We start from the raw sequence: 21,521 nt of genomic DNA, 5'->3' as shown, positions 1-21,521 counted from the left end.
AGATGAAAACAGAATGACTGGCTGAATATCTATATGAGTAGTAATCAGACTTCCCAGATCTTCTGTTTTGCCTCATCATATAGTTTAGGAGATGGTCCTTCTCCAACTCTGGCAGAAACCAGCAGAATTAATGTTACACCAGAGAAGACTGAGCTTGGCAGTACTAGATAAAACTCAGGGTGAAAATGAAGAGCTGAAAACAAGAGGGCAGAGGGACAGGATTATCGGTACACGAACTAACTCACATTTAAATTACTATGTGCACGCTGAATGCTGAGTCTCTTCTTCCCCAATCAACTCCTACAACACTGGCTGTCAGGCTCATACCCCACTGATGAGAAAATAAACAATTTTTCTGTGGAGAAGATGATAGGTTCAACAACCTGCAGAAAATGACATTTAGAGGTTCCTCCAAGAATGCTGCCAAGTCTATCTATACTCATCACCCAGTAAAAGACCTGCTAATCAATAAGCTCCAGTCACTTGCACAAAACTTCCAATTTTTTCATACCACATTCTTGAACATAAACAGATACTTAAAAATCATGAGAAACTTGAGTACAATCTTTAACATGACTGTGATTAAAACAAAAATGGGGGAAGGGGGATTCAGAATAAACAATGCAAGGTTTAAATTAAAACGTAAAAGATACTAATATCCTTAGAAATAAAAAGTGTATACATCCATGGCACATAAATACTATAAAAATGGAATATTCAGATAAAAAGTTTAAAAATTAAAAAACAGCAGTTGATACAAAAACTGCAACAGAAGGGGGTTAAAAGAGAAAATTAAGAGAAAAAACAATATAGATAAAATAAATGGGAAAGGGGAGATAAAAAATTTAAAAACTCATTCAAAGAAATCAAACATCTCACTAACACGAGTTTCTGAAAAAGAGAGACAACAGAACCTTACCAAAGAGACAATACAAACCTATGGATAAAAATAGCAGATTGAGCACATATGCTTACTTTGGTTCTCTCCCCAATCCACACCAAAACGACTGTAAAAGAATGATTCAAAGTAAATAAATACAGTGAATGAAAGAAAAAGAGCAATAAAATTGTGGAGGCTAGAAAGCAGGTAAATAAGTGGTAACTGACTAAACAGAATGAGGAAGCTTAATCAGAAAGCCAAGTGCAATCTGATTTTATTGAAGAATTCCAAAATGAATAAAAACTGGTCAGATTGGGGTGAAAGTGTGAGTATGTGTGTCAGTAGTGGTATTAAGAAAAAAGCACTACTAAAAATTTTTTAAAGTAACCACCTAAAACTTTCCCTGCATGAAAGGATTCATGCTTTGGAGGGAGTGAAAAGGAGCATCTCTGGCCTATCCAGATGATTCAAAAACTTGCCCCGTCACGTGCTCTGAGCTTCCAGTCTTTCAGTGCCTCACACTTACATATGAACAGGCAAATAACACTAGATCTCTCTAAGAGAAGTCTTTAACATGAGAGACAGCAACCAAACCAAACAACATAGAGGAAAAAGATACATGGCATAAAGAAAACCTTTACAAAATTTACCAGTATCTCAAATATACGCAAAACAAGGTAATCATAAAACAAGTAGGATTCCATAAAGGTAAGAGGAGAAAAGACAGAAATAAGAGCTCTTAAAAATTAAAAATTAGCAGAAGTCAAAAACTCAACTAAAGGACTGGGGAAGGTTGAGAAAATCTCTGAGAAAAATCTCTCAGATGCTTTTGAACATATTGAGCAATTTATACACCCAGAAGAGTTTGAGGCTGAACTAATGGTATGTACAAATGCAATAACAATGCAAATGAAAAATTAAGACAAGTATTTATCTGTGAATAGAGTCTGTAAGATCATAACATAAACACTAAATATTCTTATAAATGACATTACTGTACTTGGAAGAAGAGATGAATAAGAAATAATCAATGGTAAGTGACAACCCAGGGGCATGTGCAATGTTCTCATTTCCAGAAGAAATAACAATAGTTAAAGCCTAAAACTGAAATCAAGCAGTGGTTTTGCATACATATGGAAATACAGATGTGAACATCAAAAAGAAAGGGGAGAAGCTGCCTCTAGAGAGGTGGAAATACAGGAGAGAATGTTTAATTTTAATAAAAATAATAAAAAAGAAACTAAAGTTATTGCCCGGGAGAAAAGAAAATGAGTTTCCATATTTAAACACTAAACCTAAAACTGAGCACAATTAATGACGAAACTTCAGAGCACCAACAGGATAAAAAGAAAAAGCTTCTAGAGGGTATGAGAGTGACGGCAGCATATGACAATTGCAAGACAGCATCCAATCTATCATCTTCAATACTCTGAGGAAAAACTATTTCTTTGAAATCATGCTGAGCCAAACTATCAACTGACTATGGGGCGGGGAGGTGGGCAGGAAATAAGGTAATTTCAGGTGTGTAAAATGTTTTTTAAAAGTGCCCCCCTTTCTAAGGACACTATAGAAGAATACACTCTGCTAAAAGGGGAGTAGACCAAGACAAGATGATGTGATCCAAAAAAAGGCACAAGGAATTCTTAGGAAGACAGTGAAGAAAATCCCAGGATTAACATATGTAGGAAGTTTAGAGAACTGAGGGTTATATGTGTCAGAATATCCTCTCTAGGAGGTATTTCCATGGGGAAACAAAACAGAAACATTGTATATGAACTACTGAGGCATAGAAATCTAAGAATGAGAATAAAAAACTGAGGACGGAAATAACACACTACAGTGCTTAGCTATAAATATTTTCATAGATGTAACTAAAACCAATGACTGATTTAATTTTAAAAAGTCTCTTTACTGTCTTGAAATAGAAAAAGAAAAGAGAAGGAGCAATAATATCTAAAATTAAATACCATTATCACATAACATTTAAACACATAGAAGAAATTCTAATAAGGTAGAAGTGGCACAACATGAGACTCAGGAAAGGAAAGGCAGGCAGCTGGCTTCTTTCCTTGCATTTCAGTTTTTAAACTATCTCTACTTTGAAATTTTTTCAATTAAATCAAGTGGATTTCAACTAAGAAAAATTCTCTAATGATTTAAAATATTTTTCAAATCAGAAATGAGGTTTAATGGTGGTATCTGTGAAATGAAAAACAAATTCATAAATTAACATTAATAATGTTTTGAAGGATACATTGCAAAAGACAAAACAAGCAGGCACCAGACTAAGCTGATATTCATTTCCTGTGTGGGCTTCATAAAACTGTAGTAGACTTCAGTGACTAGATACACAACTGTAGCAGCCACTGTGAAATCCACCAGCCACTGGTATTCTGGAAAGTAATGCAATGCTGAAAAATAAAGGTTAAAAACAAAGTTTACTTAAACTTTCATGAACAGCCTAGAACACTTATCTATAATTAACTATAAACATGCTAGACATTATCCTATTTGGTGACTTGCAATGCAAGGATTACAAATACAAGAATCTAAAAATGCCAAAAACAAATCAAGAATGTTGGCACTTAAAACTAAATTCTAATATTACATAAATTAAGTAATTAAAATAACCTCAAAATGATCACCAATAATTAAATTGTTGTTAAAATACATGATTGCAAAATGAGCTGGTATTTTCTTTTTCTTTTTTTTTTAAAGATTTTATTTATTTATTTTTAGAGTGGGAAGGGAGGGAGATAGAGAGAGAGAGAGAAACATTAATGTGCGGTTGCTGGGGGTTATAGCCTGCAACCCAGGCATGTGCCCTAACTGGGAATCGAACCTGCGACACTTTGGTTCGCAGGCCGCGCTCAATCCACTGAGCTATGCCAGCCAGGGCTTGAGCTGGTATTTTCTTAGCGGATTAGCTATTTTTTACAGAAATTATATATCAAGGTTTTTTTTTTAAAGAATCTGAGCTATACTTTAGAACAGTGAGTTTCAATTTTTTTAATCTCATTTTACTTAAACTAATTAGTAAAATTCGGTGGCACACCAAATAATATATCTTTTGCCCATTTAACAAAACAAAACAAAACAAGGATGATTTTGATTCACCCACACTGGATGGCTACTGTTGTATAGGTGTTGTCATTTTTTAAAATTTGACAATCGAAGGGAAACGAAAGAGGTCAGTGCCCCTGACTAAGTAGTCAGATACTGCATGCTTTAAAAATTCTTGTGGCACTCTAGTTGAAAATTGCTGCTGTAGAATACACCCTCATGGAGAATACAACCAGCTTTACTTATAGTCATTTCTGTGAAGAAGGCTAAACTTTGTACAGTTGTTAACTGCTCTAATGGAAGGTTAGTAATTTTGAGTTACTGCAGATTAAAATAACAAATTAAATAAACCTATTCTTTAATAAATGATCTGCTCCTGTAAGAAAAGCTGATGAAATACCTGTCTACTTCCCAAAAAACGCATATTCTTTCAACAAACTATTTCATTCGTAAGGGTTCACATTAAATTAGCCTTCTCTGAAACTAAATATGGTTCCATCTCTCTTTCCATTTCAGATATTCTGGTTTACTTCTGCCAGAGTGCAGTTCAAAATATCAACATCATTTCTAGAAAGCTTCCTAAAAATGTGGAAATAAATCACATCATAAACATTAATTTGTATGTTCTCACTGGCACATGATAAAACAATCTACATTGCTTTGGAAAAAATTTTAGTTGTAAAATGTAATACTTGATGCTATACTAAAATCACACTAAAAAGTATTTTTAAAATACCACTCAAAGTAAGACTTACTTAAAATATCAAAACAAACTAACTGAACTTACATCATCTCTATGATGTGAACAGCAAAAATTACAAATTTTTTTATGACTGAGTACATTTTTTTATTTGCTTCAACTTATTTTAATTGCTTTAGGGTGTGTGTGTGTGAGAGAGAGAGAGAAAGAGAGAGAGAGATGTTCAGCTTCTGAACCATCAGTATGAAAAATTTTCCCTAAAGTGGTTGCAGGATTCCTGCCCTCTGTCCCCCTCTAAAATCACCCAGTTAAGCCTTTTGAATAACTTTCTGGAAGGAGGACAGGGAAATGGATGAAACAATAGATAGGTGTCTGTGTATCTAAAGGTTTTCAATTTTACTAATAACAATTGAAGTAGGTGTTCCAATTCTCCATGCCTGCTCTTAGTCACACAGATTAGCCCCGGGGAATTTAAGAGCAAACTGCCAAGCGACATTCAAATGTTCTCATGTTCTTTAAGAGGAACCTATAATAAATAGTTAATATAAATTGAGATATACTCTTAAGATAGTTATTCAGATATCAATAATATATATCTTCAGCAAAAGTACAAATTACACAAATCCTTTGCTATATATTTAATCCAAGAATTATATTATTCTTTTTGTATTCAATAATATAATTATACACATACCCTTTTCATAGGATTGAAAAAAACTTAAGAGCATATCAAGCCTAGTAATTTCCTTTAAGCAACTGAGAGTACCTAAAATTCAGGCAGAAATTCTCTATTTTTACTTAAACACACATTCATAAATAATAATTAATATAAATATAAACAAAACATCTTCCCATTATTCTGAAGAACTGAAATGCTTTTGATATTTTGTGGCCAATTACTAAACGAGTATAATTTGTAGTTAGCTCTCAAAATTTTACAAGTGAAGCAAAACACTGATTAAGTTGTATTCTGAAGCTATGTTACCCTACTTCATTTTTTAAGTTCATTAATAGCCTAGTTCTCACTATCTCTACCATGTTTGGTGTGTAATCCTGGCCAAGTTATTTAACCTCTATCTAATGAGTTGCATTTCTTTAAAGGTTGATAATACTTATATACCTCATAGAATTGTGAGGATGAGTTAATATAAGTAAAGCTCTTACAACAATAGCTAATATGGAATTTTAAGCTATTATTAAAGCAAATTAGCTGATAATTATTCAACAAACATTAGTTATTAAAGTGACAAAAATCTGTACTTAGAAATCAGGGGATATATATATATTCTTATATTTATACATGTCTGTGAACATTTCATGTAAGTAAGCAAACATATAGGATACTGAAACAAATGTGAGTACAATAAGTCAAAGTGCTTTTAAATATTTTAAATTTTGCATCAAAACTAGTTTAAAAGAAAAAAAAAAGGATGACATAACCAGTCTTAATGATAACAGACAACTGACTTAAACTGTTTCTCAATGACATTTCTGGGTTCTAGGACACCTTTTCCCCATATAAACATAATATCTTTGCAGATGTAGAATCAACTTTCAAATATATTGAAGCCACTGAATCAGAAAATAAAATTACTGAATCACAAAATAATTTTATATTATATAGATGCTAAATGAATCTGAAGGTTTTTCTGGTGTGGTATGATTTAACATAAGAAGGGCCAAATTACATAATGATGTTTTATACAACACTACCAAAATCTTTTAAGTATACTTTATTGATTATGCTATTACAGCTTTCCCAATTGTTCCCCTTTTATCCCCCTGTGCCCTGTACCCTCCAACTCCCCCCCTCCACACTTAGTTCACGTCCATGGGCTGTACATGTAAGTTCTTTGATTTCTGTTTCCTATACCCTTCTTAACCTCTCCCTGACTATTTTATGCCTACCAATTATGCTTGTTATTCCCTGTATCTTCCCCTCTTCCTCCCCACTGAAAACCCTCCATGTGATGTCCATTTATCTGATTCTGTTCCCATTCTTGCTGTTTGCTTAGTTGTTCTTTTTCTTTTTAGGTTCAGTTGTTGCTAATTGTGAGTTTGTTGTCATTTTACTGTTCATAGTTTTTTATCTTCTATTTCTTAGATAAGTCCCTTTAACATTTCATATAATAAGGGCTTGGTGATGATGAACTCCTTAAACTTGACTTTATCTGGGAAGCACTTTATCTGCCCTTTTATTCTGAATGATAGCTTTGCTGGATAGAGTAAGCTTGGATGTAGGTCCTTGCCTTTCACGACTTCAAATTTTCTTTCCAACCTGTTCTTGCCTGTAAGATTTCTTTTGAGAAATCAGCTGATAGTCTAATGGGAACTCCCTTGTAGGTAACTGTCTCCTTTTCTCTTACTTCTTTTAGGATTCTCTCTTTATATTTAATCTTGGGTAACTTAATGATGATGTGCCTTGGTGTGTTCCTCTTTTGGTCGAACTTCTTTGGGACTCTCTGGGATTCCTGGACTTCCCTACTTCCTTTGCCAGATTGGAAAAGTCGTCCTTCATTATTTGTTCAAATAAGTTTTCAGTTTCTTGGTCTTCCTCTTCTCCTTCTGGCACCCCTATAATTTGGATATAGGAATGTTTCAGGTTGTCCCAAAGGTTCCTAAGCCTCTCTTCATTTTTTTGAATTCTTGCTTCTTTATTCTGTTCTGGTTGGATATTTCTTCCTTTTATTCCAGATTGTTGATTTGAGTCCCAGTTTCCTTCCCTTCACTGTTGGTTCCCTGTATATTTTGCTTTATTTCACTTTGGGTAACCTTCATTTGTTCGTACATTTTGTGACCGAGCTTAATCAGTTCCAGGAGTATCTTGATTACCAGTGTTTTAAACTCTGCATCAGATAGGTTGGCTATCTCCTCATAGTAAACCTCTTTTTCTGGAGTTTTGGTCTGTTGTTTCATTCGGGCCATATTTCTTTGTCTCAGTGCACTTGTTATGTTGTAGGGGGGTGGGGCCTTAGGTATTCACTTGGGTGGGGAAACCCCTCTTTGCAGCATTGTGGCACTGTCTCTGGGGGAGGGGTCAGAGAGGGAACAATATGGTTCACTTCTTCACTCTAGCCCCACTTTCCAATGTACTCTGTTGTGTAAGACTGGGAGTTTCTCCCACTTAGTTTTCCGGTTCAGCCAGCCCTGCCTCCCTGGCACTGTCTGGTACTGCGGGTCCTCTAAGCCATTCCTGCTTCACTGGGCAGGTTGCTGCCTTACTCCCTCAGTCCTCCATCTTGCTGCAGGGTCCTTTCCACCCACCAGGTTACCTGTCTCCATCTCTCCTACTGGTCTGGTGAATGTTTCTTTCATTCCTTGTTTGTTGGAGTTCTATACAGTTTGATTTTCTGGCACCTCTGGTTGTTTATTGTTTTTAGATTGGTTGTTATCTTCCGTTTGGTTGGGTGGGAAAGCAAAGGGTTTCTACCTAAGCCTCCATCTTGGCTGGAACTCCAACTTTGTATATTCAAAATTATCTTTAAAAAACACAACACTTTATTTTAACTCTTCACATAATGTAAACCATTAGTTCTCAAACCTGCTAAAAAATCAGAACCACTTTCAACATTTTAAAAAATACAAAGTCCTAGAACCCACTTAATATTTATTGAATCTCCAATGTTAAGTATGAGAATTCTTTATTTTTATAGAGCCACTCAAGTGATTCTGTTTGAAAACCAGTGTTTTAAAAATATATTAGATGCCTTTCTCTTCTAGGATTAAAATAATTTCATTTTAAATTTAAAACCATTGTAGTTGTTATATAAATCAGTATATTATTCTACAACCACTTTTTCTACTAAATGTAAACATAAATTGAAATTATTGTAAATATAGGTAATTCAATACAAATATTCAAGTGCGTTTCTGCAAGCCACATTATAAAAGAAACAGACTGGGATAGATGGCAAAAAGTCTAGAATTCAAAATAATGAAAACTGATTCTGATCTCAGTCTAAACAGAAACCGTGTAACAAACTTGTGTAAATTAGCCTCTACTGAAAAATGAAAAAAAGTAATGCTGACTGTAAGTTATGTGAGTAGAAAGAGAAATGCAATTCAAGAAGTAATTTTGAGCTTTAAAGCTCTGACAAAGATTTCACATTCTATATAATGAACTTAATGATTAGAAAAACAATCAGAAAGTCTAGCCACAACAGATAAAATGAAAGTACTTTCACTACCATAATGTAAAGCTGAGATTTATAGAACACTTTACCAAGATGTTCCTTACCAAAAGTATCCACTTCTGTAACTGACTTTGTTTCTAGATGGAGATCAATGTCCTTTGGAATGGTTAGTGGCTTACTTTCAATGTGACCATTATATTTCCTATAAAAATGAGACAGGTGACACAAAAAACAAGTTATCTACACTGTTATCCAGGTGCTTGTATCGAACTAATTACAAATGAGATTTTTAAATTTCACAGTGAAAAAAAGAGCAGAATTTCTAAGATTTCATCAAATAGAAGATAAAGTACTCAAAAGTAGTTTTTAAAGGGGGGACTACAAAATGTGGATGTAAATCATTATGAAAATATACAGATTACCAGGAAAAGATCTATGTACATTAGTGACAGGAATAAAATCTTAATTGCTAGCTTAGCATTTCACTCATTTCTTCTACTGTCTCTTCTGTAGATTTAAAGAGAGCCTAACATCTCTTTCTTTAGGAATAAGAGTAAAAGCAAATGAAAAAAAAATGCACTTTTCTTTGAAATTACACATGCACACACATGCACACATAAACAAATGTGCAGCTATAAACAAGTCAGAGTTAAAGAAATACATTAAGATTTATGTGCAGGAGAAATGGAGAAACAAGCAAGCATGAATGAAGGAAAACAGAATTCTTTAAGTGCATGCATGTGTGTCACTCCCAAATTTACTAACTTTTAAAGACATACTTGGAAAGTAATGAACTAAGTTTCAATGACATTAATTATAATACCAAAAAACAGTTTTGCATTTATTCTTGAATAAATATAAACTGGGAAAGCCTCAGTAAAAAATACTAATTCATGTCAATAAATCAAATAATTACTGTTACCAGGAACAAAACTGTCAGAGAATCTTTTCATAAATACAAAGCATTTTCAACATGTAAAAATCACTGTAAAAGTAACAAAATTATTGACTACAAAGCATACAATAAGAACTAAATGTTTGTAGAATCAATACTATGTTACATAACTAAATTTTACAAATGTTGAACATGGTAGCTGTCACTAGGCAGAGGTAGAATAGCTAAACAGAAATGTAGAAACTAAAAACTAACCTGTATTAAAATCCTGACTCTTAATAGTTATGTCAACTTGCTCAACTCATTTAACATCACTGATGTTAACATCAACAACTTCCTCATTAGTAAAATATAAATTAAAATAATAGCCAATATTCAGAGACGTGTAGATTAAGTGAAACTGTTTAAAAGTACTCTGGGAATTATAATATTAAGCAGGGATATTTTTATAAAGAAGATAACTATTGGAATTCAGAAAAGAAGCGTTTATATTTAATCTTCCAAAGAGCTGCAAGATTTATTTGTAATTATAAGTGATAAAAAGAATGATAGTGAGATCAGAAGTCCTCCCCACCCCTAACTGAGGAATCTAAAACTAAGGCCCATTCAGAAAGGCTAATTAACAAGCACTTTCCTTGAGAATTCAACTTAAATATAGTTATAAAAATGTTAGGCTATAAGGATCTTTCAAAATTAGTTTGGTCCTTCCATTTCACAAATGAGACAGCTGTGGTCCACTTGGCGAGGTTCATTTAACAGTTTTCTTCATAAAAATTAAACATCAAAATAATATTCAGCAGCTCAAAGGGACCTAAGAAGTTATACTGTCTACCACTTTTACTTAAAAAGTGAGAAGACAGAGGTTAAAGGCAGATGAATTTTCCCAATATTACGATAATGAGTCATAGCAAAATGTGGGAAAGAACCTAAGCCAACTGGTATCTTTAAATGAATTGTAGGGTAAAAACATGGATTATTTAGTCTCCCCTAATCAACTCTCCCCTGCCCCCGTCCCCACCCCTGCCACCGAATTTTAATATGATGGCTCTTTGTTTTCATTATTGAAACACAAAGACAACTATGGTTGAATATTCTTAAGTAAATAATTACTTTTGTGCTTAATATATTAGATTACTACACATGGGGTTTTCCTAAAGGGTGATTCAATATTATTTTAGACCATGGGTTTTGATCTCAAATTTATCAAGTGTTTATGGTGTCACAGGTAAATGTTCCTTTAACCAAAGTATAAAACTGTACTTACATAAGTTGTGTCAAATATTTAATACTACAAAGTCAATAATATAACTTACCTATCTTTTTTGCTTTTCCCTTTTTGCTGCTTCCCTGCAAGAATTCTTAATTCTTCTTCTGTGGGATGTTGATACCATCTTAAACTAAGAAAAGAGAAATCCTTTTAAATAAAGCAAAATCATCAGAATTATTCATTTATTCTACAACTATTTATTGAGTTTTCTATTTGTGGAGACACTGCTGGGAAAAATCAGGTGAAAATGCTAATCTGAAACAGATACTACTGCATAAGCCTTAAAAGGATTTATTTAGATTCAAATCCAACAAACACCAAGAACTTAGTAAATAGATGCCAGACGCTGAAATGCTGTTCGTAGGTACATTTCTTCCAACTAACAATGTATTAATATATATTAAGATGATACAAGCTTACTATTAAAAGTGGAGTAAACAATAGGAAAGCCAACAGTTGCACATCAAAATTCTTCACCTATCCCTTCATTTCTATAAATGGTATGTCTTAAAAAAAAAGTCCTTTCAACACCCCCCAAAATACAAGTACCCTTCATTTTGCTTTCCTTACTTTATTTCCTTTAATTTAGTTAGGAGAATTCTCAAATTTTAAGTGTATAAAAATTAGAGTCTATCATTGTGGATTAAAAACCCCTTTACTCTTACCTATATGCACCCACTTCAGTTATGGCTTCAACACAACTGGGTATATTCACCTCCACCACCCAGTGAAAACATCCAAACACACCATTTATTCCCTCTCAAGCACCCTTTGCTCAGTCACAATCTCCTATCTCACCTAAATCTATCAGGCAGCCACCTAAGTCTGAGATTCAGGTTTTACCTTTAATGTGCCCTTCCCACAGGTTATCATTAATCCTGTTCTTTAACTCTTAAAATTCTAAACTTGCCAGCTCCCCTACAAGAACCTTAGTTCAGACCTTCACCTAACCTATCTCCCCTTCTAGCTCTCGCTATGGCAAAACTCTCTAAACGTTCTCCTTGCCTTCCCTCTGTACCATCTCCTAAGTACATTCTGATCCCACCTTTAGTTATTTTTCCGTAACGCAAATCTGATTAAGATATATGCCTGTTTAAATGCTTTCCAATACTCCTCACAAGAGAAAGCAGTGAGTACGGAAGCTAGGCAAGGACTTTGATCAAGGCTCTATTGTCATAAAGGAGAACCATATAGTTAGTATTGCTAGACTTTACAATTTTTTAATTACAAAAATCTAGATTCTTAAAGTGAAATATGCCAATTAAAAAATATTAGCAACTGATTTGCTATTTTTAAAAACACTAGAGAACTGACCATATGAGTAATGACTGGAAATTTCATGTTAACATTGTTTTAGCTGTAATAATGGGATAATTGTAATTTTTTAAAAGCTCATATATTTTAGAGATATACACTGAAATATCTCTGAATGAAATAATATTTGGTACCAATATGTTGGAGGGTGGAGGAAAGATGAAGGAGAATACAGTTGCGACAAATCAGCTTTAGCTGGTGTGGCTCAGTGGACTGAGTGCCAGCCTGTGAGACAAAGGGTCGGTGGTTTGATTTCCAATCAGGGCACATGTCTGGATTGCAGGCCAGGTCCCCATTGGGGGACTTGAAAGAGGCAATCATACACTGATGCTTCTCTCCCTCCCTTCCCCTCTCTCTAAAAATAAGTAATTTTTTAAAAACTCAAATCAACAACCAGCTATTAATTATTATAAGTGCATAGGAGCTCACAATATTCATTATATATGCACTATATTATTTTGTCTACTCTTTATATATGCTTGAAAGTTTCCATTATAATTAAAATACATAAGGCCCAAATGAATATATGGTTTGTGGCCTCCTGTTTCCACAGCATTTCACAACTGCACTACTGTCTACTTTCACCGGACTCACCTTCAATAATTCCCCTTTTGAACATGACACTTTGCTTAAACTAAATAACATTTTCACAACTGTTTCATTACTCGATGTTTTGGCATATATTCTCCTCTCTGCTTGTAAAAGCTTACGTCCCTGTGTGGCAAATTTCACATTTACCTTTTACTTATAAGGCAGTTTCCCTGTGCTATAATAAAGAATTTATCTGGCCACTGTTTCCAGTTCTTGGCACACAACTTCCAAGACCTGGGAATGCCCTGAGTAATAGGGGATGTCTTTGTTATGCTAACAAGGGGATTCACAGTAAGTATGCAGACATCTTCAGGTTGGAGGCTGGTTGCCAGAACCCTGTGAGCAACCATGTGAAGGAGAGCAAAAGATTAGGTTCAATCATGTGGTCAATGATACCTATACAACCAATCATACCTCTGTAACGAAATGCCACAAAATCTCTGGACACTTAAGCTCCTGAGCTTCCTGGTGGGTCAACATGCGATGTGCCTGGAGGGTGAGATACCCTGACTTCACAGGGGGAGACCACGAAAACTCTGCTCCTTCTGAAACCTCATCCTATGTGCCATCTTACAATAAAACTATAATCATAACACTTTACTAAACTCTAGTCATTTTAGCAAACCACTGAATCTGAGGGGCTGTGAAAATGCACTAATGTGTGACTAGTAGCTAGTTATCCAAGTATGGGTAGCCTGTGTATCTCAAGAACTTGTAGCTGGCATCTGAAGCCTGGGCATTCTTATGGAGGACTTTATCCCTAATCTGTGAGGTCTGTGCTAACTGCAGGCAATTAGTGTCAAAATTTAATTGTAGTTGGTATCAGACTAGTTGGGTTAAAATGGAATATTCCACTAACTGAAAAATCCCTGGCGTGAAGATTTTATACGTACTTGTTTGTTTTTGTATATTTCCAAACTAGCATAGTTATTGGCAGATAGTAAGTCATCAAAGTGAATCACTGAACCAAAATGAATTCAGCTCTCCTCTAAATTTAAAGATTTTAAAATAAAATATGTACCCTAACCAAAAAGTCTCTAAACTAGAATTAACATGGGTAAGAGGAATAGCCTGAAATTTCTACTTACGTCTGGAATTTAATTTAGTCAATTCTTGTTATCTGCAGTAGTTACATTCCGTAAAGTAGCTGCAAACACTGATCCACTGCTTTTAGGAGAAATATAAGGTTAGGTTCCTGAGAGTGTCTGGTTGTAGCATTTCACCAACCAATCAATACGCAGTCTTGTTTTATGTGTGTTTATGTTTAAAGATACCTTATTTAAAATAGAGTTGATTCATTAACATTAAATTTGGTGCTAATAGTGCTGTAATTCATGCCTGAACAAAGCTTATCTAATAATTATAATCATAAACATTGCATTTTACTGAGGTCTATGAATATTTGTAGCAAATTTTCTCCATGAGGCACATATATGATAGCCTTCTTGCGCTTAGGAACACTAGAGGCATTTCAATACTATGCTTGGGGGTCATTTTAAATAGTGGAGTTGTCAATGAAAAGCAAAAATGTGAAAATGGTGGCACTAATCAGACCATGAAAAGGACACCTGTTTAGAATATGAGAGGTGACACAAATAAGGACTCACTTGCTGGGAAAATGGGCACAGGGCCATTCAAATTTTCCCCCATTCTGCATGTTTATGTACTACCTAGAAAGTATCACAACTATTGATTTTGTGGTGTTTTAATGAATACACTTTACATACAGATTTTAACAAGTAGGCAAATCACAAACACAGATTTCACAACTGATGAGAATTGAGTGCATAACACTTAGAAAAACATTTAAATAAGCAATAATTAATTTTATAGACTAAAATTAGTTGTTGAGCTTTGAGAAATAACAATCAGTGGAAAAAACTTTTATTATAGGAAAATTTGGGTTACATTTAGAGTCCTATAATAATAAAATATTTTAAGACCTTTATATTTTCTAGAATCCATTTTCTTTAAAGTATAATCAAGCTTGCTTACTCTTATTTTGTGAAACCATTTTTTAAAATGCATTGCACTTACTACACTTCTTACTAGACAAGTCAGGTCATCTTCATTAGGAATAACTATTATTCAAAACTGGAATTTAAGGATGCCAGGTGCTCTTAGGGTCACTTCTAGACATTCATTCATTCATTCATTCATTCATTCATTCATCAGACATTTACAGAGCCCACTGTGGTCAAGTACTCTATATAGATAGGCAAAGGAGATATAATCACACACAATAAAGCCTAAGCCCTGCTTCCCTGGTGATTATATTCCAGCTGGGGCAGAATTTAACCAATAAAAAAAATGACAAAAAATCGTAAATTGGATACCATGCAAAAGAATCAAACAGGTGGTGCCAATGAGACATAAGCCTTAAATATTTGGTTAGAAAAACCTCTCTGAAATGACATTTACCCAGCAAGCTAAAGGATGAAAAGAATGGAGGGGAAGAGCATTCCAGGAAGACAATAGCATGTCCAAAATCAGAGGCATGAAAACACAATGCAGTAACCAAAGGGCCAATGAGGCAGTAGCACCATGTACAAAGAGAAACACGTGAGGGAGGCTGAAGAGAGAAGGGCACAAATCATGCAAAACCTTCTGGCCCTAGTATGGAGTTTAGATTTTATGCTAAAGTAATGGTCTCAAGACAGGAGGAAAGCCCTGATTTGCATTTTAAGATCTCTTCTGTTGCTCTGTGGCTTAGAGGGAGGCAAGAATGGCACAGAGATTTTGGACATGGAATCAACAGGTCCTGCTAATGGGCTAAAGGCAGGAAGTAAAAGAATGGTAAGGAATGAAAGGCGACGTCTACTTCTCCAATTTGAGGAAGATGGCAGTACATTTTCTGAAATGGAGTAGGGGAAGAAATCAAGACTTTAAACACAGTGAATTTTTAAGTACCTATGAGACATCAACTGAAAATTTTGAAAGGGTAACTGTGTATTAGAGTACAAGTCAGAGAGAACCTGAGGTCATTACATAATTGTGGTTTTTAAATTTTGGAAATAATATCACCTAAGGAGAAAACAAAACATGGTAGAAAGCTGAACAGTTATTAACAAGGAAGTGAGAGAGTAGAGTTTATGAAGACAATACATGGAACAAATTTAGCTATAAAGGAAATCGAAGAAGCAGGTCAAAAACTAAGGAATAGATATGAGAGGGGCTTTTTTTAAGGAGGAAGGGAGGGGGTTGTGGCTCTTCTTTATTTGTTGTTACTTTTTATGGGAGATGTTTTTGCTTTTTAAGTGTGTGTGCTAACAGAAATAATCGCAAAGAGATGAAGCAATTCACACAGAAGAGAGAAATGGCCAAAGAAGCAGTCTCGGTGAAGGTTAGAAGGAATGGGGTACACAGCACAAGAGAAGGAATTAAGCCCTGACAGACAAGATACTTCCTTCACAGAGAAAAATTAAATTACATAAACATTAAAAAAGAGAGAGAGAGAAGGGTTGCATATGTAACTAAACTTGTGGGTTTGGTCATGTGAAGATAAGAGTAATTGGCTCGGATTTCAAGAGCTTACAGGGAGGCTGAGGCAGACAGGAATAATGTTTCAAGAGAAAGTATTTGGCTTGAAAAAGTTGTCTATGAAGTGGAGCATACAAAGACTGCCAGGCAGTATGGAGTAGCCATCTAAGGTCTGAGATCATGAATTCAAACTAAAACTTAGAAGTAAGAGCTGCATAATTTTTTTTTAAGCTTGTACTTCCTCCAGTTTAATTCCATACTGAATGGTTCCCATGTGCTATACTTCAAGTTCTGGTCTCAATTATTTCTTCTCCTTTCCTATTAGTTGGTATGTCTATCTCAGCATAATGATTTGCAATATGCTTGTAAGTGCTACACTATGCCCTTCTAATAGGTAGTTCGCAGACAGATATAAAAGTTACTACATTAGATTCTATGTAGCAGTTAATAATGATTACAAAAATACAATTAAGAGGAAAATGCTTTATGTTAATATGTTATGCAAAAGAAACATAATGTAAAATTGTGCATACAATAAAATCACAACCATGAAGGTAAAATATTAAAAGATTAGAAGGAAATATAACAAAATTTACACAGTAATTATCTTTAGCTGATGGGAATATAGTCCATTAACTCTTCTTTTACCTTTTTATCAATTTAACACATATTCTACATCCGACACGTATTGTTTTGTGGATAAAAAATGTTTTTAAAAAATAAAAATTAAGTGCATGCTTCAGCAGCACATATACTAAAATTGGAAGGATACAGAGATTATCATGGGTCCTGCATAGGATAACACACAAATTCATGAAGTGTTTCATATTAAAAAAAAAATGTATTAATAGGATCTCATTAAAAAAATGAACCTCTAGCATTCTAGTTCAGAATGCATTTTATGACAGTTCAGTGGCTTTTCTCTTACAAACTGTCAGCAGGGTCTCAGATAATATTATATACAAAATTATTAAAATAACTTTTCAATGATTTTTTGTGTAAACCTCTTATATAAAATATGACTATAACCTTTCTTACTAAAGCAGTTCAATAGCACTATAAAAAAATATGTAACAGAAAATATAGAATGTATTGGCCCAAACTCTAAAAACTTTAAGCAATAATGTCATTTAAAGCAAACCACTTAAAATTTTTCAGAAGATTCCAGAAATTTAAAATGGAAAGCTGAATATGAACAAATATAGAAAAACAGTACTCAGAACAAGCTAAAAAGCTTTAATACATAAATAATCACATAAAACTCTATTTCAGGGTATACAACATAAGTCACTACAGACAGCTTTAGTCCCCATTCTAAATCTCCATAATTTTAACAAGTGGAAAAAAAAACTTAGAAAACAAGTACCACTTAGAAAGCATTTCAGTATAAGCAGCTAAAATATTGTTTGTAATACAAATACGATCTCCTGTGAGTAAGTGGAAATTTCAATAAAACATCATGACATTCTGGAACTGGAAATTAAGATAGCTAATGCAAAGAGAGCAAGGACTCAGGCATTCCATAGGTAGGGTAGCAGCTGAAGGTTTAAACCTTTCCCTTAGGTCACAGGTCCCACCTACTGTGCATTTGAATAGTACGTTTCTCTCACCAAAGGGAACTTGCAGATTCATGAATCAGGCAACATGCAAAATAAAACAGGAAAAAAAGAGAGCAATTGAATATGAAGGTGTTGTCACACCCTCTTTACCCGATACTGGATGAGACAAAAACCAGAATAAATCAGACCATGACATTTTCGATAAGGGAATATGAAGGGAAGGAGTGGACCAAAGTGGGAGCCTAGGGAGGCAAAAGGGTAGAGAAAAATACATAAGGTTTGAGCTAAACAATCAGGAAAATGGAGAGCAGGTTCATCAAAGAAGCTACTAAGGAGAAAAAGCAAAACCCTACTCCTCATGCAAAACCCACTATTCAAATGTACAAAGAATGTAACCTATCACTTACCTCTTCATGAAAAGAGGGGCCAAGCAAACTTCAAAACAAAAAGGAACTTTAATTACAATAGAAAGTAGAATACTTTGGCTACAAATCAGTGGTATGCTGAACACATAAACAGCTAACATCATTAGGCGACCTGAACAACTGTTAAAACAAGTGTTCCTTATGTTAGTGAAAGCAGTTCACACTGAAAGTACATAAACACTAACTTCACAGGAGTTTTCTTCCTTTAGGGAGGGAGGGATAAATAGGGCAATCTGAGAGAACCAGGCTCCTTCACAGTTGAGTTTTTCAAAGTCACAGCTGAGATTTTCACATTCACACATTATGGGCAAAAGAAATCTTAAGTTCTTGTTAAAGTAGGAATCCCTTCAACAATATCTAATAGTCATATAAAATGGCATAAAAAAGAACCAATAATATTTTCTAGAAGAAAAGTATTTTCCTATTTAAAAAACTGTTAGAGTGGAATAGAAAATAGTTATAATTTAGTAATATAGCATAAAGTTAATCTCAAATGGTGAGAGGTGTAATTTGAATACATGATGCTTCTTAAACTCTACTTCAAACTTAGCATGCTTTTGGTAATCAAAATCAATGCTGATAGGCCTGTTAATTTAGTTTAGGACTAAAGGTGGCTATGTAGCCATAGAGAAACCATAAAAATACAGTAAGTGAAGAGATACCATACAGTACTTATAACATGAAGGATATCTTCTTTTATAAAAGGCCAAGTACAGCTAGAAAAATAGGTAGAAAAAAGAAAATCTTAATTACTGTGGAAACTGCCAATATCAGTCACAGAGGTTGTAGAAAAGTCCAACTTCACCAAATTCAAATTCCTTTTCAAGCATGTCAGTTCCTGGACAAGGTCTCCAGTGGATGAGCCCAAAAATAAAATAAATAGTAGACTGTCTCAGGCTTCTAGGATAAGAGGCCTGGATATGTTCAATTTTTTTACTATGTGAATGTGATTAAAGTTAAAACTTTGTTTTCTCATTTGTAAAACAATATTACTTACAACAGAGAAGGCCTAGACACTATCAATCCTGCTTTCTAGGTAAAAATGAAAACTGTATTTCCCAGCCTCCCTTGAACTTTGGCCTAAACTAGTAACAGGGCCCTATAAACCTATGTAATGTGGGCAGAAATAATACATCTTCTTCTAAGCTTGGCTCCTAGAATCTCCAGAAAGATCCACAGCCCCCTACCTCTCTTTATGTGCCAACTGGCTCAGCATCTAACAGAGGACTTGAAGATAGCAAAAGAAAGGGTGGTCCATAAGACAGTTTATAATCCCTAGGTCACCACTTGAAGTATAGCTGAATCCTTAAAATGCCATTTTGTGAAGGGTCTACCTGGAGAGCTGTCCAACCACTCTCTGATTCCCCCATTTGACCCTTACTCCTATCTGAGAAAAGTGAATGAGAAACTTTTATTCAATCCACACACTGAGATTTCTGAGGTCATAACATACTCCAAATACATCTCCATTCCTACTTAACTCAGAGTGTACAGATCCAAATGAAACAGTAGGAATAAATATTTTATCAGGATAAAGTTTTATAACATTGTATAGGTAATATCAATGGAATTAAACCAGACTGAAGACTACGCAGTCTTTTTTAAAAACTACAGATCTACAACAGTAACAGTAATATGTTATTTATCAAGAACCAGAAAACTAATTAATTTTTTCATACTAAAAATCACCAGGCTGCTAATTTATAAACAAAATTTGCTTATTCCTTCAAGGGATTTACTTTGTTAGGAAAAGGGCAGGTACTCATTAAATCAATAAAATAAAGAACCAGATGCCACTTCAAACCCTCCATTCCAAAAGAAAAAGAGGTCGATGAGATATGGACAAAAATTAAATTACAGAATACAAAAAGAAAAGCCATGTTAAAGAAAAATACAAATATTTATTTACAATTTGAAGATATTATACTATTAGAATAAATATTAAAATAATACAGAAGCCAAAATAGAAGTTTCTTCTGTTGTATGATTAATCTATGTGGTTAATACACACACAGAGTAATGCACATGTATTCACTTAAACAGTTCTACTAAATAGTTCTGTTCAATATAGTCACTCCCAAGCCATCCTACACTATTCATAATTTAAAAATTCCTCATAACCCCCTCATCTTAAATTCCTTCAAGCATTTTATAGATGATAAAGAATGAGATCTTCCTTTCTTCAACTCAGTAGCATGATATGGTTTAAAATGCAAACTGTTATTTCTAATCAGTAAGTGTATACATAAGCAATTAATAAGGGATTTTAGATTTTCTCAATATTAAAAGTTTCATATATCACAAAAGGTTTGTAAAACAATAATTATCCCAAAAGGGTAAAATCAATTATCTTATTCCATGGAGTTAGGAAACAACATTTAGCAATTTGGCTTCTTGACCTAAAAATTTTAGGATTAACAGCAAAGAAAGGTGGATGATATTAAAAACACAAAACAAATCAGGGGGAAATGTAACTACAGCAGAAAAGTAACTACTACTAGAAAATTCTGATGGGTACACTTAGAATCTGATTTGGAATTCAACAGAGCATTAATTAAACACTAAGTTTGATCTGTTTGCAAAAGCAAATCAAGAATATCTTCAAAAAATCAAGTTCATGATCATTTTTAAAGGTCGAACTCCCTCTCAAATTAGGGGTATATGTGTAGTTATGACACATACTTGTCAAAATGTGAAAATTTTGAAAATAACATAATTCTAATATTAACAAAGAGAAAAGAATCAGATTTATAATATTTTAGTTTTTACCTGTGAATGTTTTATAGAAGTAAGTGAAAAAATCAAGTTGTGTAAAAACATGGAAATTACCTAAAGACTTAAATGGGACAGCACTGCAAAAACTTTTGCAGCCAAAAGAGATCTAGAAGTCTCACTAGAGACTCCTCATCAACAGAACCTAGAATCGTGCAATTCTCAGTAGAAAATAAGCTACCTTAATGTATTTTATCTAGTTTATTAATTCAGATTCCATCTACTTAGAAGTAATAATAATTTGCTGAGCTGATGATGTTTACTCTTTCATGATCTGTATAGAAAAGGGTTTTCCTAAACAAAATCAGTAAACAAGATTATACAGGGTATAACCCTACACAGTTAAAAACTAGTTATAGATGATTGTATTTTTTTACTTATAAATAGCTGATAGGTGCTTGCAGCTTAGTCATTTATTTTGCTAATAAAATATATATTTTCA

General features: G+C 34.0%; 1 protein-coding gene and 1 non-coding gene across 2 annotated transcripts in view; one reads left to right on the top strand and one right to left on the bottom strand.

The window, feature by feature from the left end:
* TMEM161B (transmembrane protein 161B) overlaps positions 1-21,521 on the bottom strand; it is a 75,255-nt gene that overhangs the window by 29,695 nt on the left and 24,039 nt on the right. Inside the window, exons 3-5 of the mRNA XM_045847900.1 lie at positions 10,985-11,068; positions 8,881-8,978; positions 3,135-3,291 (exon numbers count right to left, since the gene is read on the bottom strand). Coding sequence (XP_045703856.1) covers positions 3,135-3,291; positions 8,881-8,978; positions 10,985-11,068 — 339 coding nt within the window. The remainder of the gene's footprint in view (positions 1-3,134; positions 3,292-8,880; positions 8,979-10,984; positions 11,069-21,521) is intronic.
* Positions 17,054-17,156, top strand: LOC123825001. Its single transcript, XR_006786791.1, has one exon. It is a non-coding gene; the product is annotated as a U6 spliceosomal RNA (small nuclear RNA).

The sequence above is a fragment of the Phyllostomus hastatus genome, unplaced genomic scaffold (assembly GCF_019186645.2).
Source record: "Phyllostomus hastatus isolate PE091 unplaced genomic scaffold, TTU_PhHast_1.1 phas_contig_58, whole genome shotgun sequence".
NCBI lineage: Eukaryota > Metazoa > Chordata > Mammalia > Chiroptera > Phyllostomidae > Phyllostomus > Phyllostomus hastatus.
Note: the sequence above shows the minus strand (reverse complement) of the source record. Positions and strands in the feature narration are given on the sequence as shown.